Source organism: Eutrigla gurnardus (assembly GCF_963514095.1).
Source record: "Eutrigla gurnardus genome assembly, chromosome: 1".
NCBI classification, from domain to species: Eukaryota; Metazoa; Chordata; class Actinopteri; order Perciformes; family Triglidae; genus Eutrigla; species Eutrigla gurnardus.
This window is the reverse complement of record NC_139915.1, coordinates 26,384,323-26,397,152: the sequence shown is the minus strand read 5'-3', so window position 1 is coordinate 26,397,152 and position 12,830 is coordinate 26,384,323. Positions and strand designations below refer to the sequence as shown.

The window sequence follows — 12,830 nt, the reverse complement described above, 5'->3', positions numbered from 1 at the left end:
AAGCTGCACGACGGACCCCGAGCACACAGTACATTATAATAATAATAATACAAATAATAATTATATATATATATATATATATATATATATATATATATATATATATATATATATGATGATTTCTGCTCTTCTTCCATATGATTGTCAACATTTGATGCATGGAAAATTAATAATTGCCAGTATAGCTGATTTGATGAATAAAGAAGGAATAAAAAGCACACACGCACACACATTGTTTCTTTTGGAAAACTGATGTATTTGATTATTAGAGTAAAGAATTACAGTATCTTAGTTGTTAGTAGGTATTAAAGTGTAGAGAAACTGGACCCATAAAGATCTTCCAACTTTCCAAGAAAGTGCATGTAACAGTCCGAAGGTTGTCAAACCTAATATATATTTATATTTATAAAAACACTATCATTTTTTGTCCCCTGGCCGTGATGGACTTCTCTTGTGTGAGCTCTATGTACATTTTTTCTTTACGAGGGAGTTTGTATTTCCAGGTCTGAACATATTTACAGAAGCTTCAACACGTAACTTTGCACTTGATGTCAGTGAGGATGCTGGGACATAGCAGCAAGGTGGAAATCCAGCTGAGAAAACTGAAGGAGAATCCTGCTCATTTGATTGGCTGTCTCAGTTCCAAAAAGCCAGGAAATAGGCCAGACCGAATGTTCCCTTCTGTCTTGCTTTCAAAAACACCCCAAAAAATACGAGCGACGAAAAAAGAAACCGAGGGGGGGAATATGGAAGTAAATAAAAAGTAGAAAGTACAATACACAGAACAACAAAACAAGTTAACACTAAAAAGAAACCCTTGAAATGTAGCAGACTTCAATGTTTTGTCTTCCTTAAATAAAAATAACGGTAAATATCAAATCGGAAAGAAAGGAACTACCACATCATTTAGTCCGTTTGCCTGAATTTCATTGTTTTGCTTTGATGAGGGGAAGGGAGGCATGAACACACAGATGTTAGACCATCTACAGAAGATCAGTGTACATTATTTACAGCAAGTCTGTTTGCTTATTACAGGGCTAATGCATCACATGAACATCGACAGTTCGGTTATAGCTACTACAGACAGAAAATAACTTAATGCCAAGGTAAGGTTATCTACCCAGATATTCTAAGTTTTCAAAAGCACATTTTTTTAAAGCACCCATACATACCCATTCTGGCTTTAAAAACAAAACAAAAACCTAACTGTTAATGCTTCCACGTGGTCTCAAGCAAGGTTATAATCACTAATAAATAAGCTCCGTAAAACTATAACATGTACATTGTACAAAAAAAAGCAACTTGTCTTCACACTCGTGTTCGTAAAGATTCGATGGCGAGCAAAAGCAGTTCAGTTGATTTTGTCCCTGTCTTGTTCTCTCTCTTCTTCTGCGTCTATATATGTGTACAGAATACCCTCGAGGGGCATCTTCGTGTGTCTGTGCGCAACTGAGGACGCACGCTCTTAACTGGTGACAATTTCTTTATTGTCCTCCATGAAACGTGTGAACCGGAAATGGGCCCCGTTCTCCGTGTTGGCCATTTTCTCCAAACCGGCCAGGGCGGCGTTGGGCTCCATGCTGTGCAGCTTGTCGAGGCTACCGGTCAAGCCCCCGATGGGAGAGCTGCCCCCGTTTCCCATACCACCTGACATGGGTGGGAGTCCTCCATTCTGGATGACGGAGATCTCGTTCGTCTTCATCGCCAGGCCGTTGGAGAAGGCGGCGGCGTACTGGTTCCAGAAACTTGCCGGGTCCCCGTTGCTCACCCTCGACGCCATGTCCTTTTGGAAGATCTCCGGGAACTTGACTGGGTTGGCGCCCAGGAAGGCCATTGGCCCGTCCACGGAGAGCCTGCGGCCGCGTCTGGCGGGCGCACTGTTCCACATGTGCGTGCCCATGTGGACCTACACGGAGAGAGAGAGGAGGGAGAGAGGGGAGGGGAATAAAAGGGAGGGAGGAGAGAGAGAGACAGAGCAATGAGACGGATGAAAATTAGCGATGTTTACAAACTTGGCCACAAGAGCTGCACATGAGATGATGCAATGGAAAAAATAATAATAATGCTCGACTCCAAATTAAAATAGCTTCACACCCTGTGTGCAGCAGACCAGTTCGTTGCTTATGCTGCGAGAGGTACCAGCATGGTGTAAACATCTCCTTTTGGCAAGACTGATACATGCTGTTTAATCTAAACCTTAATTTGCTCATCTCACACGGGGACCACAGGACTCGAGGTAAAATTGCGCTGTCCGGTTTCATTGCTTTGGCCAGTATTGCATGTGGCAATTCACCTCTGCCAAATACCCTTTACATGACATGATACATTTTTTTTCTGCTTCATAAACCTTGCAAGGTACATTCAAATAATTGTGTTTTATGGTATTTAATATACAACCCACTACAAAAAAGACTTTTTTATATGCAGGTATCTCTGTTAAAAATTAACATGCATCCCAAATTTCTCTCCAGGATTACGGATTGACACACAAAAAAAAATAATTATCCCAAGTTTCACATAATTAAGGTCACATAATTCTCCCAGGTTTCTGTAGATCATTGAGCAGAGTCCCTTTCTTAGGCCTGTGACGGTTTTCACAGACTCCGTTATGGAAAACTACAGACTGACCTAGAGCACAAGGATTGTCTCTGATAATTAATTCTGTGCACTGAATCATTCTTAGCTGATTACACCCAGTAATCATATCAGTTGCATGATTCAGCCTTTCCACTATAAGGATTTTTTCTCTCGAGCTGTTCCTTTCATTAATTATACAACATTATCACCCCTTGATGCCTAGTGCTCTGACACGCTGTATAGAACTATATAGGAGCCCTGAGACTCATATTTCACAAACATTCTCACGCACAAACTTTTTTTTTTTTTTTGTCTAACGGTTATCTGGATGTTTTGACATTTACCTTGAGGTTGCCTTTGGTGGTGAAAGCCCGACCACAGATACTGCAGGCAAAAGGTTTCTCGCCCGTGTGGGTTCTCTCGTGGATCTGCAGAGCACTGGAGGAGGAGAAACACTTCCCGCAGGCGTTACAGAAGTGTTGCTTGGGTGTTCTGCGTGGCGGAGCAGCGGAAAGCACCGGGGAAGTGGAGGCAGATGATGTGACCAAGCCGGGGGGCATTTCCTTGTGCTCTGGGTGGAAGCCATGGAAGAAGCCGTTTAGCTCGGGTTTGTTGAGAGAGCCCACAGAGAGGAGGGAAGGGGTCGGGCTGGAGGACAGGCTGGTGTTTGACGGCTCAAAGAGCTGTGAGGGCAGGTCTCTCATTTGATGGGTTAGCATGTGCTGCTTGAGGTTGCCCTTGGTGGAGAAACCCCTGTTACAGGCCGTGCAAATAAATGGTCGTTCTTTGGTATGGCTTCGATAGTGAATGTCCAAGGCACTCTGACAAGCAAAGGTCTTCCCACAGATGTCACAGGATGTATTCTTGATGATGCTACGCTCGCGGAAGGGGAATAACATGCCCAGGGAATCTTTTGAGGGGTTGACAGATGTCAGGTCCAAGGCTCCGATGTTGGAGGGGTGAGAGTGCAAGAGGCTTGCAGTGGTTTGCTCCAAAGAGAAGGCCCTCTGGTGCCTGTCTTCGAGGCTGGGGGATTTGCGGGGTTGCTGCTGCATGCTAGTGGGGGATGGCGCCTGCATGGAGGAGGTAGATTCTGACACAGCTGGGCTCCCGGCACTTTGGCTTTCAACATCCCCTCCCAGAGATGAGGAGTCATTGGTGAAGCAATCACCCTCAACTAAGCCATTTGCCATCGCCTTCATCTGGCTTAAATGAAGCTCCTCCATTTCATTGTTGTGAGCATGCTCTTGACCATTTCTCTCATGCCCCTCCTGGCTAGCCATTTCAAGAGGGGCTGGGGAGTTACATAGACTGTCATGGGAGGCATCAGCTGACCTGGCTGTGTCTGGCACACTGCTATCTGGGCCCTCCTCCATTCCTTCCATCATGTCATCAGAGAAATTGTCCAAATCATCGATGTTTCTCTCGTCAAATGAGCCAGTGTCAGAGACCATGGACTCTGGATAGCTCTCTGGCAGAGGGGTGTTGGGGATGTGCCCTCCCATGTGCATGCGAATATGTTGCTGTAGAACCACAGCATTTGTGAACTTCTTCTGACAAATGGGGCAGGAGTGTTGGACTCTAAGAGGAGGCATAGCCCTATGGACGCTATAGTGGGTCTTGAGATTTCCCTTGGTGGTAAACGCCCTGCCACAGATTTTACACTTGAAGGGCCTTTCCCCGGTGTGAGTGCGATAATGCATTTTCAGAGCACTTTGGCAACTCAGCACCCGGTGGCAAATGACACATTCATTCGGGTCTGCCACCTTCCTGTCAATGTTCTCCACAAGCTGCTGCAGCTTGGAGGTTTCCGACCCCTGGAGGGGATCCAGGATGCCTCCAAAGGGGAACTTAGCCTTGAAGTGATCAGACATAAGAGGCATGAGTGGGTTGGTCATCATGGGTGGGCTGTTCGATGTGGTGTAGTCAGCAGTGCTCTCTGAGGCAGAGCTCACATTTGTCATGAAGCCTGAGGAGTGGCTGCCTTCTTCAGTTCTCCCATTTGAGGTAGGCAGAGTTGCACCTTCACCCTCTTCAGACACTTCATCGTTACTTTTAGCTGAAGGCTCAGCAGCGCCTGAGACACTCTTTGCAACAGAAGGGCTAGTTATGGCTACCGAATGATCTTCCTTTTTGATGAAATGCGGCAGGCTCGGCATGGTTGGAGGCAGCAGCATGCCGACAGAGGAAGTCAGTGTGGGCAAAACTGGTTTGCTGTCCAGCCAGCTGGTGACAGGTTTCTCAGGGGGCATGGACATGCCATATGGAATGCCGGTGCTCGTTGGTATGTTGTCTAAATGCTCGGGAACAGGGTAGGGGTTCATCTGGATGTGTGGGTATTTTTCTTTATGACGCTGGAAATGTACCTTCAGGTTACCGCGGGTGGAGAAGCGATTGCCACAGATATTACACTTGTATGGTCTCTCGCCAGTGTGAGAGCGCAGGTGGATCTGCAAGGCACTGTCACTCCCAAATACCTTGCCACAGAACCTGCACTTATGCTTGAAGAAAGCCTCGTCAGTGCTGCTCTTGTGTTCAAATGAAGTGACATTTGGCGGCTTGCCTTTCCGCTGGGCCAAAGCTGCTAAAGAGTTGAGGTCCTCTACGGTGGTGCCAACACTGGGCAGAGAGCTGGAGAACATGGGGTTTCCAGGTGGGGGCTGAGGTAGAAGGGGATTCACTGCAGAGCTTAACAAGCTGCCCATTCCAAACGCTGGCGTGGATGACTTAGTTAGTGAGGAGTTGCTGAGTTGAGAGTGGAGGCTACTCATATGATTCGGCCTCTTGTCAGAAGACTGGGTGTTGACTGTTGATGGCCCCAGTGTGCTAATGCTCTGAGATGTCTCACTGCTGCTTGGGTTGGACTGAGGTAGCTGTGCTGCTGCAGCCAGCTGCTTTAGGCTGCTAATACTGGCTGACTGACTAGCCAGGTTCTGCGCGAGGCCTGCGGCTGCAGCCAGCTGTTGGGAGAGATGTGAGCTGAGTGTGGCCAGTGGGCTGGCAGCAGGCCCCATTGTGCCTGGAGCAGAAGTTGGGGGCACCTGCAGTTCTGGGGACTGGGAGGCCAGTAGCAGGATCTGATGGCGAATCTGCTCGATGAGCTGCAGCTGGTGGATCTGTTGCTGTTGTAGGGCGAGGAGCTGCTCCATGAGGGCCGGCACTGCCACCCTGGGGCCCCCTGTGTTACGGGTCTCTTGGGAGAATTGGGCCACAGCCACTTTGGTGCTCTGTAGATTTTCAATTATGACGTTGCTGTTGATCATAGAGAAGTTTCCCAGTTCAGTCAGGTGCCTGAGCTGAGGTAGAGGGGCAGAGATAGCTGAAGTACCTAGCGCAGGGCCAGCGGGGCCCCGGCCACCATGGCTGCCGACCGTGTTGATAGGGCTCCCGCTCTCTGTGTGACTGCCATCCTCTTCATGACCACTGCTCATCCCGGAAACGTCCACGTCCATGGCTTCGTCTTTTTCAAGAGTGTTAGGCTCCAAAAGGTCACTGCCCTCTGTCAGATCAGTGTTATTAGCTGTGTCATTCATCTGGTCATCGGGATTATGGGGAGGAGACCCAGGCGAGAACGTTCCGGTGGGGGAGGCGGGATTTTCATTCACTATCAGAACTAACTGATTCTTAGTGCAATTCTTCTGGTGTTCCTCAAGATCCGACAGTTCAAAGAACTCGGCGCAACATCTGCTACAGACGTGGGCGTCTGACTCCTTGCAGGGGGGGTCCTCTGAGCAAAGTTCTGTGTCCCCTGAAAAAGAGGAAACAGAGGATTAGTGATTAGAAATGTTTTGCAGCTGAAGAAGCAGCTTTATCTCCTCAAATTCCATTGTTGTTAATCTTAAGTTAATCAGTTTTACACTTATCCCCTTGATGCATTCACAAAAACAACGATCGAAAGGCAACAATAAGCCAACAGAAATGAGGAAAAAGGCCTCATTCAATGCAGCAGCCTCTGAAACATGATAAGAAGGGATACAAAATCAATGGGAACTACTCAAATATTGCTTAAAAGTGATCTTTGAAGATGTACATCTGGGTTTCATCAGCCCCGACCAAAGGTAATCATTTTCTCCAGATAATCCATCAAAATATAGAATGGAGTGAAGTGAGGACATTGGGTCTTAATGAAATTTCATAGAAAGGCATTGATTTCCTATATTCCATGCCCTTCAAAGTCTACTTGTCCACTCGGCGCAAAAGCATTTGAAGGACTTATTAGACTTTCAATTTGCTGTCAACTTTGCTCATTTTCAGCCAACTATGGGCATCTTGGACAGGTTATCTATGTCACTAAACTAATTTGTATCCACTCAGGCAGCAGTCACAGTGAGACATGAACAACAGAGCCCGGGGCGTCTAGGCTGCTACGTGCACGCGCTAAACACAACAAGGAAAAACTATGAGGATAAAATGAAAGAGAAACTAAATAGTGATTTATTCAGTACCTATTAAATTTAATTATTTCCCATAGCTAAGAGGTCTGCGATCTAATGAAAAGAATTTAAAAAAACACATTGCATTTCTAAAAGTCGCCAGACTTTTTGTTTCATAATGTTGAATAAACCAAAAACATCAGCAACCATAGAACAAAACACTCAACAGTGAGTAAAAACCTATTTGATTTAAATAAATGACTTGTTTAAAACTTAAAGAGCGGGGCGGTACATCAGCATGCATGCATCACAAAGTTGCCAAAACTAAGAAACTGGACACACCAGTTCACAGACCTCACAATACAGACACGACAACTTCTGCTGTCACCGACATGCAATTCAAATGTAATGACCACCTTTTCAAATGCGCGGAGAAACCGTGTTTTTGAATTCTCCATTTTGATAAACAGGACGAGTCAGGGGAGTGAAAAAGCCAAAGCGTCACCCAGCCCCCAGAGCCACTGCTGTGCTCTAGACTTTCCGGATTCTTTTCCCCTCTTTGTCACACTAAAATCTCGCTGTTTAACATACAAGTTGATTTACAAATTGCATTTCTATATGAATCCCTTTCATTGTGGCTCCGGCCCCCTCAACACTTTCATCAGGGCCAAGAATTCATTTGCACATGAAACCCAGAGAAGTGCTGCCCTGCCCCACAGAGAGACAGGATGCCTTCCCATTGTTCGCGCAGCATGGGAGCGGCGGGGATCGTCGGCACAGCCTGGCCCTGCTCATCTCGGTCGACTCAAAGCAGATCCTGTTTAATTCAGGGATTATCTCCCTCAATGTTTCTCTGCTCAGAGACATCAGATAACGCAAAGTTGCCATGACAGTAAACCCTGGCCCTCACACTACCAAACCATGCAAACAGGGCAGACTCAACTTTAATGATAACTTTTCATGTTAAATCCCCCCACCCCCCTTACCCTTCCACCCACCCGTCTACCTACACCCCAGGCACTAATTTTGAAAAAAAAAAGTGATTTATAGTCAGAGATATGTGAGGATTAAATAAACACCTTTCTCTTTTCTCAAAGCTGACTGTACTGAAATGAGTGTGATGAAAATCAAACTGTATGGCACAGAGTGAGAGGAAAATAGGAGCCATCCATAAAGAATTTAAAAAAACTTTTTCTTAACAAACTTCTGGAAGATGCAGAATTAATACTATTAATAATAATATAATATAATTAAATGTGTGTGTGTGCATACATACTACCGGTAAATAAATTAAATTGATTTACCATATCACTCATACACATACTTTTCAAAAGGGCCTAAGCGTATTTCTTTTGATTAAAATAATTTCCATAATAATTTATGCAGTGTGCAAAACTCCTACAATTCAAAAGATTTTCAATAAGACATTTTTAACATGCAAATTAAAAAAAATTACATTAATAAAAAGATTAGTAAGATATTGGAGTAAAGAAAAAAAAGAAATACAAAGATCATATTAATGCAAGAAAGTATTTCTATTTTAGCAATTAAGGAACTGCAGAAAAACATTTTCATCAAAAGTGTGCAATGCAGCAGTGGACAGTCTCCTCTTCACCAACTGTCTTAAATTTGGAAAGTGAGAGAAGAAAATAATAATCTCCAGCTGCAAAATATAAAAATCACATTTCATCAACGTGAATGCTTACACGCCTACAGATTTGCTCGTTTAACCGTGCCCTATTATGTTTTACATAACTTGATGACAAAAATAAAAAAAGGGATCAAAACTAAATCAATGCACCGGTGCAAGTCCACTGTCCACATAAGAGTAGTATAGCAAACAACGCAGATGCTAGCATTAGGCTTAATTCTCAAAATAGCAAGGATTAACTTCCAATTAAAATTAAGATAAAGTCAAGCCGGTATAAAGATGGAGTCGGTAATACTTCCATAGAGTCTCTATCAAAAGCACAATGTTAGCAGTGCACAGGGCTAAAGGGCGTCAGGAGAGACAAAGAGCAGAGGACAGAGCCTCAAAGACACTGACCACAGTCTGACTAGGAGAGACAAGAAAGCGAGGATTAGTTGGAAAAAGTTAGACGGAGAGCTTTGAGAGATCCTACATTATTTTTTCGCGGGGGGCCCTCTGTGAGCCTCTTGACACTTGTAACTTCAGGAGGTTCTCTGCTCTCATCGTCTCCAGCCCTCAGTACTCATCCCACTGAACACTAGATGGGGTTCCACTAAAGCTGCCGCGGTCCACGACAAGACTCAAATCTAAGAGGCTCTGCCCCGGTGACATGCTTAAAGCTCAAGGGGAGGGAGAGGGAGAGAGAGAGACGGAAAAAAAAGGCAAAGCAAGTCCTTCAGGCTACACCTAGACTCACACCACATAAACACTGGCAAAATGACAAGCAACCGCGCTCTGTTTGAAGGGGAACTACGGTCCAAAGTGGGCTGCCCTGCCAGTCTCCCCTCTAGGGGGGCCACTCTGATAGGGCCAAAAGGGGGATGGCCACAACATTGATAAGGCCTCTTTTTTTTTAGATATATAAACGAAGAGCCGAGGCCTCCGCCGGGGGCCGCCTGCGGCTCCGATCGGCAGGGTCAATGGCGAGGCGGTGAGGAGCACACTGGGCCCTGAACTCACATCACCTCCACACAGAGGGACACCGGCAAAGGTTAAAACAGCTCCACATCCCCACCCTGTGTGGCTGCAGCCCCGACCTCCCGTAACCACGGGCCCTCAGCATCACTGACATTCAGCTGCAAACACAATGACTTTCTGTTTTCACGTCTGACTGCCACAACTCGACACGACACGCTGCACCGTTGCTATGAGCACTCGGCTAAACACACCCCAAAAAACCCAAAGACAACACATCCCATACACACTCGTAATGACACACACAAGACCACTGCAACGGTTTTTAACATGTGGGACAGAATTAAGGATTTTTTGCATTCTGCACAGGGTTCGTGTCTAAAACTCTTCACTAAGTTTATTAGATTTAAAAGAAGATCCAGAACAAACAGAGAAAAAAAACAGTCCTGTGGAATTAACTAGGTTTTGCATTTATCATCAAGTTCCTAAATAATCACGTGACAATGGGCTCCAAAATACCTTTTTCTACATGGTTTTCTCCTGAAACAAGCAAGGGTTTATTTCAAATGACCTGCACATGCTTTTCCAGGCAGCAGTAAACACACTGTGGCTTTGAGAGTATTTATATTGAATGAATTCAATTTATAGGCCTTTTCCAACAAAAATAAATGTATTCTTTCAGACCTTTTTTTATTTATTGTATGTCTTTGTTTTTTTTTTTACATGCATCATTTGTAAAAAAAAAAAATAATAATTACGAAATTATGATTATGATTGTGGAGCAATAAAATTCGATCAGGCTGGAATGCAGACTGAAGATAAGCTTCCATTAAAATGGAGTTAATTTCTTACAAATACAGGAAAAAATGCGCAACTGTTGTTTTCCTGTTATTGAGTCATTTGAGAGCAAAGTCAAAAAGTCGGTCAACAAAAAATGCACGTTACAACGCAACGTCATACTACGAAATTCAGCTGTTATCACCTTTATCCCACAATCTTATCAGGCCGTAGTTTTATAAAAAAAATAAAAGTCTGTCTTTCAGCTTTGTATTCTCTTCCCAACGATGCAACAATTTACAATGAATTACAACACGACTGGAAGTCTGAGCTCCACATAAACACAGACCTGGATTACCAGTCCTGAACGCCACTTTGAAGCCCACAGGCTGATTTCACAGACAACAGCAGCGTTGAAAGACACTATTTCACTTAGCGAACGAATAATTAACAGAGTTGTATTTTTCACAGGAGGCCAAGGAGAATCTACAGGCGCCTCTAAAGGCGTTCAAGTTAAAAATAAATATCAGCAAGCCTGTTTGTCGATGTGGATTTGAGAAACTAGAAATTGTTTTAGAATAAAACATTAAATCCACCGCGTGTTTTTTGTGTTTATGAGAAATAGAAAGAGTGAGTAAGACTTCGCGTCTCTATTTGGATATATTTTCAGGATCAGGCTGCGTTTTAATGCGCTCTTCTCCTTTCATCCAACTTTTAAGCAATAAAGTTCGCAAACATGCGATGACTTCCTGACACCGGTTTTCGTAAAAAAAAAAAAAAGGGTCGGAAAAAACATATGACTTTAGATCGCGAGAGTTAAATGAGGAGGACGTGTCTGAGTCCGGGACGATCTGGAGCCCCGACAGCAGCGACAGGGTGGTCCATGTCGAGGCACCGAGAGCGCCCCGGAGCCCCGGCGAGCACCGAAACCAAAGCCGGTTCCACATCACAGTAGGGTTTCAACTTTAAAAAACACGAGACCGAAAAAAAAGTTTGGAAACTTTTTAACACGCGCGCGCATCGTAAACCTGACGATAATTTATTATCTTTAACTTATTCATCTTTAATAGTTTATATTTTGGAGCCCGTACAGCATCGACTAATCGTCTAAATCCTCCTTAGAATAAAGTGTATTCAAGGAAATACTGTTTTTTGAAAAAGAAAAAAAAAGCCTACAGACGTTCATCAGCAAGGAATTTGCAAACAAACAAACCAAATAGCATGAAGTCCAATTCAAAGCGTTAACTTGAACCACTGGGAAGTGGCCGCAGACTCGGGTGAAACAGCCCAAAAAGCAGTGAGACAGGGACGGTGGTCGGGTAGAGGGAGCGACGGGAGGGGGGGACGTGGACTCACCATTGTGCTCCGATAAAGGCAGATGAGGGTCGGACTGGAAGTGTTGCGGCTTCGCTTGTTTCCTCCGCGACATGCTGGCTGGCACATCAGCAGGCGAAGAATAAAAAAATGACTACAAAAACCCTTCTCAAAAAAATTACGTAAATCGAGCCCATCCACCGCGCATGTGCCCCGTTATGATTATCAATAATGCTCTGTGATCAATCATACAGGGGGGGCTTCTTTGAAAGGCGATTGGCACCTCGCCAGCCCCCCTCCTATTCAAATGAAGTCTCTTTAATCAATTAGCTCCTGATTTGCTGGGGACTCTTGTCTCTCTCTCAGCTCCCACCCAATGAGTTGATCCGTACGGGGAAAGAAAGGCTGGCTTCTCCAAACTCCCTTTGGATACGGTTTAACCCCTTCTGTTAGCCGAGTCACAGCTTATCTCGGCTACTACGGGGGAATGTCAGCGTCTCGAGTCAATGCCCGCGACAGTATCTTTCAATCTTTCTCCAAAAAGCAGCGATCACAGTTTTTTTTTCCTTCTTCTCCTCCTCCTTCAGACGCGGACCGGGACCGGAACCTCCACGACAACTTTTCTTCCTCTACCGCAACTCCGCAGTCCGTCCTCGGCTCTCTCTCGCATCGAGACCCGCCGCGATTCAAGCTTGTTGTGCGTCGGTACACACACCGACACCTACTCTCTGAAGACTTTCAGCTCCCGGTGCGCTAAAACGCAGCGTCGCGCCAGCATGTTCCGTGCGTAAATGGCACCGGTGCGCGTTTTCCCCCCCCCGCAAAAAAAAAGTCCACGGCGTGTTCCGACGTCCCGGTCAGTTTCATTAGCTTATTATTAGTCGAGAAGAAAAAAATAGGGGGGGTTAAGTTACTAACACGTTTTCATCACACACTGCATTCTGCGAATAAACAAACTTTGAGGGCCCGTGCAGCACTGGGACAAATGTGGAGCCCGGCCCATCGACGCTCTGATTGGTCACCGGGCTGTTCAGTCACGCTGCCATTCACCTCCACCTCCTCCCTCCTCCTCCTCTCTCTCCCTCCCCATCTCTCTCTCTCCCTCTCTGATTGCGCACAGCAGACCCAAACGCTTTGTGCGCACCGGGATGATCAGTGGTGAAGAGAGCGGAGAGAAGTCTGTT

At 45.3% G+C, this 12,830-nt stretch overlaps 1 protein-coding gene across 2 annotated transcripts; it reads right to left on the bottom strand.

Annotated features, from left to right (window-relative positions):
• Positions 1-232: 232 nt before the first annotated feature.
• On the bottom strand, positions 233-12,570 carry sall1a (spalt-like transcription factor 1a). 2 transcript variants are annotated; one of them, XM_084007543.1, is made up of 3 exons: positions 11,689-12,570; positions 2,922-6,325; positions 233-1,906 (listed from the first exon to the last, which is right to left on the bottom strand). In XM_084007543.1, the coding sequence occupies exons 1-3, from the start codon at positions 11,759-11,761 to the stop codon at positions 1,466-1,468; spliced, it is 3,918 nt and encodes a 1,305-aa protein (XP_083863669.1). In that variant the 5' UTR covers positions 11,762-12,570; the 3' UTR covers positions 233-1,465. The 2 variants fall into 2 exon arrangements, with proteins under 2 accessions (XP_083863669.1, XP_083863670.1); XM_084007544.1 differs by lacking the exon at positions 11,689-12,570 and adding an exon at positions 9,074-9,221.
• Positions 12,571-12,830: the final 260 nt, after the last annotated feature.

Excerpts from the sequence above, each read along its gene's own strand:
- sall1a (XM_084007543.1), bottom strand. The coding sequence starts at position 11,761 with ATGTCGCGGAGGAAACAAGCGAAGCCGCAACACTTCCAGTCCGACCCT. Across the intron at positions 6,326-11,688 it reads GCCTTTATCGGAGCACAATG|GGGACACAGAACTTTGCTCA; the intron begins GTGAGTCCACGT and ends CCTCTTTTTCAG. Across the intron at positions 1,907-2,921 it reads CCACCAAAGGCAACCTCAAG|GTCCACATGGGCACGCACAT; the intron begins GTAAATGTCAAA and ends CTCTCCGTGTAG.